The following is a 14,639-nucleotide window of genomic DNA, read 5'->3' on the forward strand; positions in this document are numbered from 1 at the left end:
ATTAGGCTTGTATCTAAATAGCTCTTATAAATTAAATTAACCCATTTTTCATTCATCTACATGTTGCCACATTACTTGTGTATTTTACCTCTCCTCCTGCATATCTTGCTCCCTCTAGTCTGGCTGGTGACTTCACATTTCTTCTTCCCAGAGCTCTCTCTGTCTGGAAGTCCTGGCTATAATTCCTGCCTAGCTATTGACCATTTAGATTTTTATTAAACCAAACATAGTGACATATCTTTACACAGTGTAATCAAATATCTTGCAACACATACATGCAAACACACATACAGATACAGATAAAGTTAAATACATTTCAAATATTCACATTAATTTTTCTGTTGTCCAAAGCTAGAATGGGCATGGGTTCAAATCACTGAAGTTTCTTTTTGCATGTTTTATATCATGTGTAATTGTGATACAGCAAAGGTAAGTCCCTCTAGTCACCCTAACTTTAGAAACTCATGAATGAAATTAGGAAGTGATCATCATTTACACTTATTATATTTTACATGTAATGAGCTTTAGCTATTAACTCTAATTTGCTTCTCATCAAAGTCAAACTATCTAGAAACTAAGCCTCTCTGTCATTTAGAATTTTAATGAATTAAGATGAAATGAGACAGTGTTAATTGGCAGTTATTGCTGCAGGATAGATTTGAGATCTTGTAAAAGAAACCAGTTCATCTCTCCATCAGGGTAAATTTGTCTGCTTTAATTCGAAATATTTCCCCAAACTACTCATATTTATTTTCAAAATTGGGGAATGGTTTAAGTCTGTTGGCCTTTTATATGAATTCTCAATTATATCTGAAATTAATTTTTTTAAATAAAATGTTGGCATAAGCAGCATTTGTGTTATTGAAATTTGTGCACATAAACTCAAAGAAGTAAATTATATTACTTGTATTTCAGACTTGAATTTAAGATATCTATATTTTCTAACATCCATTCCTTTGTGCCAATAATTCTTTTTGTGCTTTTTTTGCCTCAGATATAAATGAATGTGAAGCTGAACCTTGCAGAAATGGTGGAATATGTACTGACCTCGTTGCTAACTATTCCTGTGAATGCCCTGGGGAATATATGGGAAGAAACTGTCAACATAGTAAGTGTTATTATGTAAATACATTTGTATACACACCTGCTTTCAATTGCAAAGTCTGCATTTATAATGGAGTATGGACTTCAATCATTATCTGGTTTGAGAAAGCATGACTGATTGAAGTGGCTCATTGCATATGTGTCCTTATTAATACACATATTCTCTGAGAGTGTTATTCAGTCCACAGACATGAATAATCTAAGAAGGAAGACAGCATCTCATTAGACCCCTAAGTATATTTCTGCATTGGTGCCATTTCACATGTCAATATACATAGCACTGAATCTTTGGCCAACATAGGGAGATACTTTGGATTAGAAAACTAATGGGGACAAATAGACTCAATTGCAGTTAACATGTGGAGATAAAACAGAATACAGCCCCGCAGACATCTACACATAATATTTTACATGCAAATTCTTGTCTTCTTGGAACCCATGACAGAAGAGTTCTGAGATTATGGGTCTAATGGAACAATAACTATTTACTTGAAATGCTAAAAAGGAGGGAGATATTATTCCTCAACAGTTTAGTTTGTAATTAAAGGTGGGAAGAATAGTGACAGGACTGTGATCAATGCAATGGCAACTAACATGAGGCAAACCCATGTTTGTGTTTACACTAATAACAGTAATTTGTAAGTTTAGGGCATAAAGGAAACTTCATAAAGTGCTGATTTTTGGATATTATGCCTTCTGAGTAATACCATAACTTAATGCAAATTCATAATAATTATGCAGATTGATATTCAGATATAGAAACTGAGACTGATGTTTGATATGGTTTTCCCAATTCTCATAACATAAGTGGCAGGATCCAGGTCTCTGGCTTCCATTTTTCTAGGTTCCTCTATCTACAAGATTCCTGTGAATGAACACACAGTATTAGCACATGCTGTCTCTCTCTGTCTTGCAACTAATTTGGATAAACAAATTGAAATGAGAATGATAAAGTAGAACTACCAAAATAAGGATGATAAAGTAGAGCTTGTTTCTCTTGAGCAGCTGTTTCTATAGAGGCACATCTTGATTACTTTACATCATTTATTTATCATTCATTTCAAATAACTTAACAGGAACATTTGAATGTTACTATTGAGTAATTGCTACTACTAACAAGACTTGAACATAAATGCAAAGTTAAGAGTGTGGATGTAGTTGAGTGTTACAGCACAACTTTCCATGTATTGGGGGAAGCAGGGGTCGAGATATGAATATCAGCTTTGGAGAACTGGTATCATTTTCTATTGCTTAGGTGGACTGACTTTGTAAAATCTAATACAAAAAAAAACAAAATAAACAAACAGAAACAACAATAAAGGAGCTCATTTTACTCCTTAAACTTTCTCTGTTTTTCAGTCCTTTTTTAATGGCACTTTTCATTTTAGACTCTAAGTTAAAACAGATTTGTTGATACAATTGAATGAAATATTTGAATCATTAGTGACATAGCACATTTAAATGTAAAAGTATTTACTCATTTTAGTTAAACAAAATCAAGATATTTTAGTACAAACAAGAAATATAAAACTAAATATATTATTTATCATAAAGTATGACCCACTTAGTATAGCTGTAATGTACTACTGCTTAATGAGAAATAAATGTACAACTTGTCTTTTATGATTTGATGTACAAATGTGAAGTGAACAAAATATAATTTTTTCAAATATTGGGAATGAGTTCTTCTCTGCGGTTGATGTATCACACCTTTAAACCTAAAATGCAGGATGTCAATGCAGAAAATTCAATTCAAGTTTACCTAATGTACACAGTAAACTCCAGGCATCCCAAGTTTATATAGCAAAATCATTTCTTATCACCTCCGTCCCCCAGTAAAAGCAACACTCTGCATGTCACATGAAAATGCTTATCAGGTGTTAGTATTGTTTAGCTGCATTTCCCAATATACCATTAGAAGTTGTTTATTAATTATACCTATACAATTATATCTATACATGTGTTGAGGCAAAATAAATCATTTCATGTTAGATTTTTGTACAGTTCATACATCATACTTGATTTAACATATATTATTTTCCATTTATTGTAAGATAAATGAAATTTCATTGTTCTTTATTTTTAATGAAATTATTTTGATTGACATCAATATCATTTAGGTGTTCTTTAATATTTATTATAGTATTACAAAATTCCACTAATTAATGTCTTCTTGTAGATTCCTTGATTATTTTAAATGACAAGTTCAGGAGCTCAGGAGGTCATTTGCATAAATGGAGAATAGTGATGATGCTCTGCAATGATAAACCCATCTTTATGAGAAGAGATATGTTTTGTCATGTGTGTTTAACTGGATGTGATATTTAAGCCAGAATGATGCAATGGAAATTGAGAGCATATTAGTTAACTAATATAAAAATAACTGGACTTGATTTTTTCTCCATTTTTTAATTAAATTAGAAACAAGATTGTTTTACAGGTCAATCCCAGTTCCCTCTCCCTCTCCTCCTCCCTTGCCCCCCACTAACAACCTACCTATCACATACCCTTTCTGCTCCCCAGGGAGGGTGAGGCCTTCCATGGGGGAATCTTCGCAGCCTGTCATATCCTTTGGGATAGGGCCGAGACCCTCCCCAGTGTGTCTAGCCTGAGGAAGTATCCCTCTATGTGGAAGGGGCTCCCAAAGTCCATTCCTATGCTAGAGATAAGTACTGACCTACTACAAGAGGCCCCATGTTCAGGGGGACTGGGTCAGTCCCATGCAGGTTTCCAGCTGTCTGGGAACCATGAGCTCCCCCTTGTTCAGGTCAGCTGTTTCAGTGGGTTTCACCAGCCTGGTCTTGACCCCTTTGCTCATCACCGCTCCCTCTCTGCAACTGGATTCCAGTTCAGTTCAGTGTTCAGCTGTGAGTGTCTGCTTCTTCTTCCATCAGCTGCTGAGTGAAGGCTCTAGGATGGCATACAAGTTAGTCATCAATCTCATTATCAGGGAAGGGCATTTAAGGTAGCCTCTCCACAGTTGCTTAGATTTTATGTGTTGGGCTTTGTGGCACACAATAACCATGTGCATTTCCCTCTTGAGTATTTAAATATGACATGATTAAATTTTAAAATGACAGTCAAATGCATTTTTATTCCTGGCACTATTTGTGGAAATTAAAATGGTACACATAGAGCTCTTATAATGCATAACTCCTGAACATTTTGCCAAAAAATTAAGACTCAGATGATTTATAGAAGGGGGCTTATTAAAAACAAAAAACTAAACTCAACAGTAGAAATTAAGGTGTTGCTTAAAAGTGTGAAATTGATCTAGTTTTTCAAATGAACAACATAGTGTAGGTAATTATGTAGACATTTGCTCTAAAAATTTTACCTATGATTATAACAAAGGATAATATATGTGCATATTTTGAAAATTAGACTTATTTATCTCAATTTTGAACAGCCACCACTGGAAGTTTCACCACCAAAAAAAGTAATATTTATAAGTGCCCCAACACATATAAATATCTTTTTTACTTGTACATGTGTGTATTTGTCTTTTTGTATGACAAATATCTTTTTTGTATGAGCAGATATCTTTCTATTAACATGGACTAATTCATTAAAATGTATTCCAACAATTTATGAACATATATGATATGTATGTTACACCCTTCACACTTGATTGATGACCTTGTGAATATAAATTTTAATGATATTTTCAATGAACTGTATTTTTATCTGTGGTAATTTAATAATATGGATTTTAATTTCAGGTAGTATTGCATGTCAAATACTCTTCGAAGTAATTTAGAAATTTACTTAATCCTCCAAGCAATATTTGAAAAAGGTTCTATCTATTTCTAGTTCCACTTTACAGAGAAAATTAAGCCAGTGATTAAGTAGTTTCCTCAAGCATGCATGGATAGTAAACTAGAGTATGTCCTGAATCCTAGGTACCTGCATCTACATAATCTGCAACCCTACATATAATATTATCCTGACACTTGTAGTAAAAAGGAATGTGTTTGTTATACCACATACTCTTAAGCACCTGCATTTCAGGAGTGGCATTAAGTAGTAGTGGCAGTACTGGAAGAAAGAACAGAGGCTTTGCATTCAAATAGAACTGAGATTCAAATTCTCACTCCTACTCTTCCTTTTTATATACTATGAGGAAGCTAATTACTCCTTTTTAGCCTCAGATTCCTCATCTATAAATGGATTTCTACTGATGATTTCTACTAGTACAACTCTAGTGTATATCAAATATTTTGTAAGAAAATATATTAATAAGTACCCTAAAAAGTCACAAGAACTTTTTTAGTTATTACAAAGGATATTAATGAAATCTCATGGTATCTTTAAATATCTATGTTATAACAATTTAAATTGAATTTTTATTACATACTCACCTCATTCATATTTAATAACTGACTATATGTGATTAACAATAAATACGTGTAGAAGTCAGCAATAAAGCCTCAGATGTATTTATTTTAAGGAGCATGAGGTAAGACAATCCTAAGGCATCACCATGTATACAAGGACAAATACTCTTTTATTTAAATAAAAATTTAATAATTTTATTTTATTTTATTTTATTTTATTTTATTTAAATAAGTTTATTTAAATAAAAATTTATTTAAATTAAAAACAATCATATTTTACATACCAATCCCAGTTCCCTCTCACTCCTGTCATCCAATACCCACCACCAAACCCCGTCCCAACACCTATCCTTTCCCCTGGGAGGGGATGATCACCAGCAGGGGGATCATCAAAGTCTGTCACATCATTTGGGGCAGGTCCTAGGCCCTCCCTCATGTATCTAGGCTGAGAGAGTGTCCCTCCATAGGGAATAGGCTCGCTCTATTAAGGTATCTCTTTCCTGGCTCTCTTTTCCTATTCTTCCCCCAACTTGATATTCCTGATCCCTCATGGCCTCCTCTGCCCCCACCCCTTACTACTACCACTCTTTCCCCTCTCCACATGCTCCCAATTTACTCAGGAGATCTTGTCCCTTTCCCCTTTTCTGAAGTAACCATGCATGTCTCTCTTAGGGTTCTCCTTGTTTCCTAGAATATCTGGGATTGTGGATTGTAAGCTGGTTATCCTTTGCTCTGTCTAACATCCAATTGTGAGTGAGTACATACCATGTTTTTTGTTCTGTGTTTGGGTTACCTCACTCAGGATGGTTTCTTATGGTTCCATTCATTTGCTTAAGAATTTCAAGATTTCATTGTTTTGGGTTTTTTTTTCTGCTGAGTAGTAATCCACTGTGTAAATAAATGTACCACATTTTCTTTATCCATTCCTTGGTTGAGGGGCATCTAGGTTGCTTCCAGGTTCTGACTATTACTAATAATGCTGCTATGAAGATAGTAGAACAAATGTCCTTGTGGTATGAATGTGCATCCTTTGGATATATGCCAAAGTGTGGAATTGCTAGATCTTGAGGTAGAATGATTCTCAACTGCCATACTATTTTCCATTGTGGCTGTAAAGTTTACATTCTCATCAGCAATAATGGATTGTTTCTCTTTTACTACATCCTCTCCAACATAAACTGTCTTTCGTGTTTTTGATTTTAGCCATTCTGACAGGTGAAGGTGGTATCTCAGAGTTGTATAGATTTGCAATTCCCTGAGGTACGGATGTTGAGCAATTTCCTAAGCGCCTTTTTGAGCATTTGAGATTCCTCTATTTAGAATTCTATATTTAGTTCAGTACTCCAATTTTTCTCCATTTTTTATTTAAATTAGAAACAAGATTGTTTTACGAGTCAGTCCAAGTTCCTTCACCCTTCCCTCCTCCCATGCCCACCCCCAACTAACACCCTACCTATCCCATACCCTTTCTGTTCACTGGGGAGGGTTTTGCCTTCTATAGGGGGTCTTCAAAGTCTGTCATATCCTTTGGGATAGGGCGTAGGCCCTCCCCAGTGTGGCTAAGTTCAGGGAGTATCCATCTATGTGGAATGGTCTCTCAGAGTCCATTCCTATGCTAGGGATAAGTACTGATCCACTTCAAGGGGTCCCATAGACTTCCAAGGTCTTCTCACTGACATCCATATTCAGGGGGTCTGGGCAGTCCCTTGCTGGATTCCCAGCTATCAGTATGGGGACCAAGGACTACCCCTTGTTCAGGTCAGCTAGTCTTGACTGCTTTGCTCACCACTCATCCTTCTCTGCAACTGGATTCCAGTTCAGTTCAGGGTTTAGCTGTGGGTGTCTGCCTCTATTTCTATCAGCTGATGGATGAAGCCTATAGGATGGCATATAAGAAATGGTACTCCAGTTTTTAATTGGAATTATTTGGTGTTTTGGTAACTAGCATGTGGAGTTCTTTGAATATCTTGGGAATCAGCCCACTGTTAGATGTGGGTTAGGTGAAGAACTTTTACATATTCATCTCACTATATACTGAAAAAGCCTTTGAAAAAATCCAACACCCCTTCCTGATAAAGGTCTTGGAGAGATCAGGGATAACAAGAACATACCTAAATATAATATAGGCAATATGCAGCCAAAATCAAACTAAATGAAAAGAAACTCAATGTGATTCCTCTAAAATCAGGAACAAGACAGGGTTGTCCACTCTCTCCATATCTCTTCAATACTTGTACTTGAAGGTAGAGATAGATCAATAAGACAACAAAGGGAGATCAAGGGGATACATTGAAAAAGGTGAAGTCAAACTTCACTATTTGCAGATGATATGATAGGACAAATAGTCTTCAACCAACTGAAATCACTGCAGGAGACAGCACTTACTAACTTTTCCCAACTTTCTCTAAAACATAAAGTCAACATGTTTTCTAAACCACAAGACACTAGTTATTTATTCATGTTTGTATGTTTGCAGCTGTCTTAAACTATCAGTGTCCTTTCTTCAAAACATTAGTGAATGGGAAATATAAGCATTATATGAAGAGTAAATAATATAGTATGTTATTACATGATAAAGTTGGGTATCTATTATGGCTTATATTATATAGCACTTAAGAATCCATCAGTAAACTAATCCAAACAGACAAAGGTCATGTAATCTCATACATTTGTTAAGCATATAAACAATGATCTATGGAAGTTGGAAATAGTATAGGTTAGGATATGATTTTTTGGTGGCCTAAAGAAAGGCCAGAAGTTATTGATAGGAAAAATAAGTTCTCGGGAGCAATAAGTTAAGAGTGACTAAAGATAATAATAATACAATGTTTTAAATACCTAGACAATTTTAATGTTTCTATATAGAAAACATGACAGTTATCTGCAGAGATATATTGAAAGTGATTTGGACATTATACAATATAGGTATACATAAAACATATCATACTTCATTAATATATACTTTTTGTTTTTTCTACTATTTAAAATGATTTTTAAATAATTTTTATTGAGAAGGATCTTATATTGCAGAAATTTTCTTTTGATTTTTGGATTATGTCACTAGACAGCCCCATTTCAATCAATTTTCTGCAATGACATAATGAATTCTTTCTTATGGGCAGAATAAAAGTTAATTGTGGATATACACTGCATTTTCTCTACCCATTCATGTATTGATAGATAATAGGCCAATCCTGTGTTTTGACTCTTGTGAATCCTGTGGCAATGTGGATGTGCATGTGACCCTGAGGTTACTCACTTAGTTTCCCTCAGGTGAATACCCAAGGAGTAGCATATCTGGATCATGTGGTGGTTCTATTTTTACTAACCTGATAAACCCTAATAGTGAGCACACCAGTTTGTATACCTACCAACCCTCTGTATACAGTTTCTTTTCCTATGATCCGCATCAGCACTTGTTGTCAATTTTTTTTTTTTTTGATGATACCTACTATGGCTACTAGTAATATTAGAATGATTTAGGAAGAGAAAAGTTACCAATAAGAGTGAGATATGATAATAAGTTAGAGTAATGTGTAGTAAATATAAAAAAGTATACTATGTGTTCCATAATGAAACCCTTTCTCTCTACAAATAATATATGTTTATAAGATGATGGATACAAATGAAAGGTATAGTTTCAAAATAATTTTTTAAACTAGGTTTTTAAAAAAAACAATAGTATTTGGAAAGAAGATAAATGTGAATAAAAGCATACAAATCAGATTACACTAAAGTGTGTGATTAAATAAACTAGTGACAAATGTTTATTGAAGCATTCTTGGCATGACTATATAGATATGAGGTTTTATAACATCTGTGAATAAATTAATTTGTTCTCAAGCTACATCAAACTACCTTCCTTCTGAGGCTAGGGAGCAACAACAATAAGAATGGAATCAATTTTGACTGCCGTGCATTGCACAGATTAATGGCGTGAGAAAAAAATAAGATAGACTCTGAATATAAAACTGACAAGCATCATGGAAACAAGAGAAACTATGACAAAAGCATGAGTAAACATTTTTAGATGAGAACAAAAGAAAGCAGTTTTAACTAAGCAAAAGGAGAGAGGACATTGGAAATGAGAAGTTCACAAAAAAGACATAACAGCAAATGTTCCCTTTTCATTGGCATAGTGGTTACAGAATAGCCTAGTGTCACAGTGGGCCAATACCTAGCCTGCTGTTACCTGCAATGAAAGAATAAGTCATGATAATCAAAGCATTTCTTTAGCTGAGCTGTCCGCTGTACCAACATCCACATCACAGACCTGGACAAAGGTGAATGGATGCTTGTATACAAACAAAAATGGATTTTTTGTTTTCTATCATATCTATTCTTTACACATGAGATCCATCAAAAATAGGCTTCCCATACTGGCATTAACAGTCTCTAGGCAGGCAGGAGGGATTCCTTTGAGAGACCAAATTGTACAGTGACCAGAGTTCATACTGTTTGGGTTACAATTTCCTCCCATACCAATTGCAGAATAAGGAATATGGTGGTCTAGGGCCTCATAGGGCCAAACCCCAGTTCACTGGCCAGCAGAAAACCCATGTCTTAAAGAAGTAGGAATTTACCAAATTGAATACAGCTAAAGTTAAAGGCAGGGTTGCTGAGAAGTTGCTATCTGAGATGGTTGTTTCCAGTCATAGTCCTGTATACAGAGAAAGGCTTGGCGCCATCAGGAGTTCCACAGTGTTCATGTTTTTTTAATAAGTCCCACATACTACAAAATGTATTATTTAAGATGAACCCACTGATCCTTAAAATGATAAGGAAAAAAAGAGAAACAAATATAAGCAACTTGTTTGCATAGACTCATCAAATACCTTTAACAAATTGAATCATGGTCTCATTTCTTTCATTTCTTCTTACTTTAGTATTGGTTGTATGGATTAATGAAACATCATGAAATAACTTTACATTTTAACTTATGGCAAAATTCCTCTATTATTGCACTACACATATCTTGAAATTTTAATGTCACTTTTTTTTTGAGACAGGGTTTCTCTGGGTAGCTTTGGAGCCTATCCTGGCACTGTAGATCAGGTTGGCTTCAAACTCACGGAGATTCACCTGCCTCTGCTCCCAAGTGCTGGGATTAAAGCATGTGCCACCAATGCCCAGCATAACTTTTTTATTTGCTTTTCTCAGTTTAAAAATATGAATTATTTCAATTATCATTTGGGTTCATAGCATGTGGAAGTATCAAAGAACTTAAAACACATGCAGTATAAAAAGTGAAAAATTACATAAGGAAATTGTAGGAAAAGAAGTTTTTCCTGGGACCTGATTAGAATATGATTTGTGTGACAGACTTTAGCCACCAAACATTGACATTGCACAATGTACTCTACACATAATGTTAAGGCATTCTTGGATACATAGGTCAAATTTAGGCTCTTATGATTATTGTGAGCCCAGAAGATTTAATTCAGAATGAGGAAATTTGACTAAATCCCACAATGATTTCCTGTGCTATCAGGGCCATCAGCAGCAGGGGTGCAAGGATATAGATGGTACCTCAATAACTGCAATAACCCAAATGATGGCACTATTTTTTGAGCTTCCCATGGATTTCAAATGGGTGCAATACATTTTACTGGCAACCTGGAGCTAAATTCAACAGTAACAAAAGCAACATTCATGATTCCTAACCAAGGTTTTCAGTGGAGTCAGAATGCTTTGAAGGGACTCTATGTTCAGCAATATGTAACATAATGTGCAGAGGCCAAGTGTTCGTGCAGTTCTGACATCATGACCATCTGCATCTGCTGAGAGATGCAGGCACAATAAACTTCTTTCTGCCTAGGCATGTAGAATTCACCAGTGTAATTAGGACATCTGAAAGAAATAGTCCTGCTAGTTATTAAGATGTTGGCCATGGATTAGAAATGCTATATAACCCTGGAGAAAGTGCTGTTTCAAATATATTTTATTTGTTTCCTTGTTTTAAATTTTTAAAAAAGTAAAGTTACAAATGATACATTTTAGTTAAGATCTTTTGGATAGCAAAATACTATTAATACATTTCTACAATCATGTTAATTGAAACTCAGGTATTAAAAATAATGGAAAACAGAGAAAAGGGGATAGCATTGCTAAGAGAGGAAGTGTGTCTTTCAGTGTGTGTGTGTGTGTGTGTGTGTGTGTGTGTGTGTGTGTGTGTGTGTAAAACCACAATGGAAATGTAATTGACGCTGGATGTGGTCCCATGTGACAGTTACCTCAGCACATAGGAGATAGAAACAGAAAGTTCAATAGTTCATGGTTACCCTTTGTTGTATACACCATGGGCTCAAGTCCACCATTGGCAAAGTGACATCACATTTCAAAAACTGAAAAAAAAATCAGAAAGGTGAGAAACTAAGAAAGAACAATAAAAGTAATGTTTCTAAGATTTGGTCAATAAAATGAAGCCTAAGAGAAGAACTTCTACATTGAAATCTCAAGCAGTTAATTGCCCTTATGTAACTGCAGATGGAGGTAGAGGAGCACATTGGATTGAAGAGTGTAGACTGAACAGTGATAACCACAGTGAACCTCCCAGATTGTGGGGCATGCTATTCTAAGCATATCTTAAACTCTAAAGAGTCATTAAAACAGCCAAGCTCATAAAATAAATTTCATAATAGTCACCTGAATAGCTTTATCTGTTCAATAATACACTTTTTTAAAACTCTATAGGAACAGACACATAAAATATCCAACGTGAAAGTAAACTGAACTTGAGGAGTATGGTTCCATAAAAAGAATGAAGCAAGTGCAAAGTCACTTAGTGCAATACTAAACTTCAAAGAAAACTGGGGCAGGATAGAAAATAAACTATTCTGACAAGAAAAATGGAGAGAGCCAGAGTCATATAAGGAAGCCTATAAATGCACGGAACTTATCCAACCACAAAATACCCAGCATGGAAAAATGCAGTCTGAACTCAGAAATCCTGAGATAGCTGTGTTGGGTCAATCCAAGCAAAATTCACTTTACATTTTCTTAAGTACACTTCAACAGACACACAATTTTGTGAATATCTATTAAATGACTACTTATATTTACTAAATATTAACTTAGCAATATCATATCCTTTTCCAATAGACTTATTTTGTATCCTATGATAATTGTTTTCTTTTCTTTTTGTTTTCAATTATTATATTTTTAGATTATGATATGGTAATATTTATCCCTATCCTTTCCCCCTCCAAACCCATATGTCCTTACTTGCTCTCCTTCAAATTCTTGGCCTCTTTTATTCACTAATTAATACATACATACATGTGTTTACATATACACGTTTATTCCTAAATATAACCTGCTGTTGTGTGACAGAGCGTTTTCTGGGGAGATGTAACATATATATGTCTACTCAACCCAGATAGGGATTCCCATGACAGACCAGAGGGGTTTCTGGTGCAGAAATGACTCAAAGACAACTATAACACCAAGGCCCACCCAAGCACCAGAGACAACTCACAAAAGCTGGGAACCAAGAGCACACTATACAGCCTGCAGTCCAGCTAAACAGGTTGAAGGGCAACCTTTCCAAATGACTCAATTTCTCTAAGTTTCTTCTGTGCTGCTTTGATGATGTCTGTTTGTTCCAGGCAACTGATCTAGCCTCATCATTTACTTTGCAGCTTGCCTTCTTTGTAGCTTTTGGTGCTTGTTATGGGAGAAGCAGAGGGAATCTCATCAGTTTCAGAGACTTGCTGAAGCTCTTTTGAGTTGTTTACCTTCCTGCTTAAGGAGCTTTAGGGTATAATGTTTCAGTCTTCCAGGAAACTGATACAGAAAATGTGCTCAGTCTGTATGATGCCAGTTGTATGTACATTTTCAGGACTGACTGTTTGGCACTGGAAAAGCTACTGTTATGCTCTTCTCCATGGAAGACCACCTCTTCTACTCCCAGCAGTCCTCAGTTGCCTATAGTTCTTTAGGTAGGGCTGAGGTCTCATGGGCTTTTCCCTGTCCACTTTGGCATGTCCATTGGTGTCATCCAGGTGGAACACATTGTTTGGACAGTCATACTGATGACACGTTATGGAAAAGGCTTTTGGTTTAACACAACAAGAGCACCATCCTACAAGCACTACTAACTACATTATTGGTTCCATTCTTTTAAATACTTTCTACTAAGTTTTCAATCTAGGCAAAGGGCCTCAGGGTATGAACAGACAAAGGTGCTTAAAAAAACTTCATATATTTAAATTTTAATAGGTGCCCAATCAGAGCATAAATTATATATTCATATATACATATATAATGTATATGCATATACATATGAATATTGCTTTTCTAGTGCTGGAGTCTAGATTGCTGGCCAAGGACTTCTCTAGTAAACAATTCCTAACCTCATGAGTATAGGAAATGACCTCTGGAAATATTAGGAGAAGCTATGACTTGATCAGTAGGAAGTATCACACATATTTTCCTTTCACATTATACTTGAATTAAATATATAGAAATGTCAGGGATGTTGTTTCTTAATATAAATTTATCAAGTCATTTATTAGCTCTTTTAATAACATTTTAATGGATATTTGTATGTTACATATATTAAAGCACTTCGATAATTTGTATTTTCTTGTTTTCATTCTGTTCATGGAAATATATTCTTCTGAAAAAGAGCTATCAATATCACCAGGAAGCAAGCGGTTTATGTCATAGAAAGGACTTAAAATACTGAATTCATCATTCATATTTAAGCAAATGAATTTCATCTATAAGATGTGAGTGAAACTTTTGGAGATAAAACTTGTCACTGAGCATTTTAGCTGAATGTCAACATCAGCCAATTCCTGTTGTCTCCGAGTTTGGTTCTCCAATTCAATGCATATGATACCAAAGGGGAAAAAGCAGAATATGACATGCATTAACCACATTTTTCATTTTGTCTACAAGAGTCTTACTAGAAAGAATGATCTTTGTATGAACTCACAAAGCAGGTTTAGAAAGTTCTAACCTGTGAAGAAATGAAACCTTCTATTAGCTCTAAGTTGCATTTAAAGAATTGGGAAGCCACCAAAGGACAACTGTAACATGCCTTCAATGCCACCAACCCTGTCCTCTTGAAATTTCTTAATCAATTACCCATGTAGAAGTAAATAGTAATTGAGTTATTTCATTTCTATCGTCATTCACACAGACACTGCATAATAACACACTGGTGATGAGTTCATGAAAAGGTGCCAGTAG

General features: G+C 35.1%; 1 protein-coding gene across 2 annotated transcripts in view; it reads left to right on the forward strand.

Moving 5' to 3' along the window:
* Positions 1-14,639, forward strand: part of Edil3 (EGF like repeats and discoidin domains 3) — a 449,920-nt gene that overhangs the window by 262,028 nt on the left and 173,253 nt on the right. For both annotated transcript variants that reach the window (XM_027401777.2, XM_027401778.2), the window contains one exon: positions 995-1,108. In XM_027401777.2, coding sequence (XP_027257578.2) covers positions 995-1,108 — 114 coding nt within the window. The remainder of the gene's footprint in view (positions 1-994; positions 1,109-14,639) is intronic.

This window comes from Cricetulus griseus, chromosome 2, assembly GCF_003668045.3.
Source record: "Cricetulus griseus strain 17A/GY chromosome 2, alternate assembly CriGri-PICRH-1.0, whole genome shotgun sequence".
Classification (NCBI taxonomy): Eukaryota; Metazoa; Chordata; class Mammalia; order Rodentia; family Cricetidae; genus Cricetulus; species Cricetulus griseus.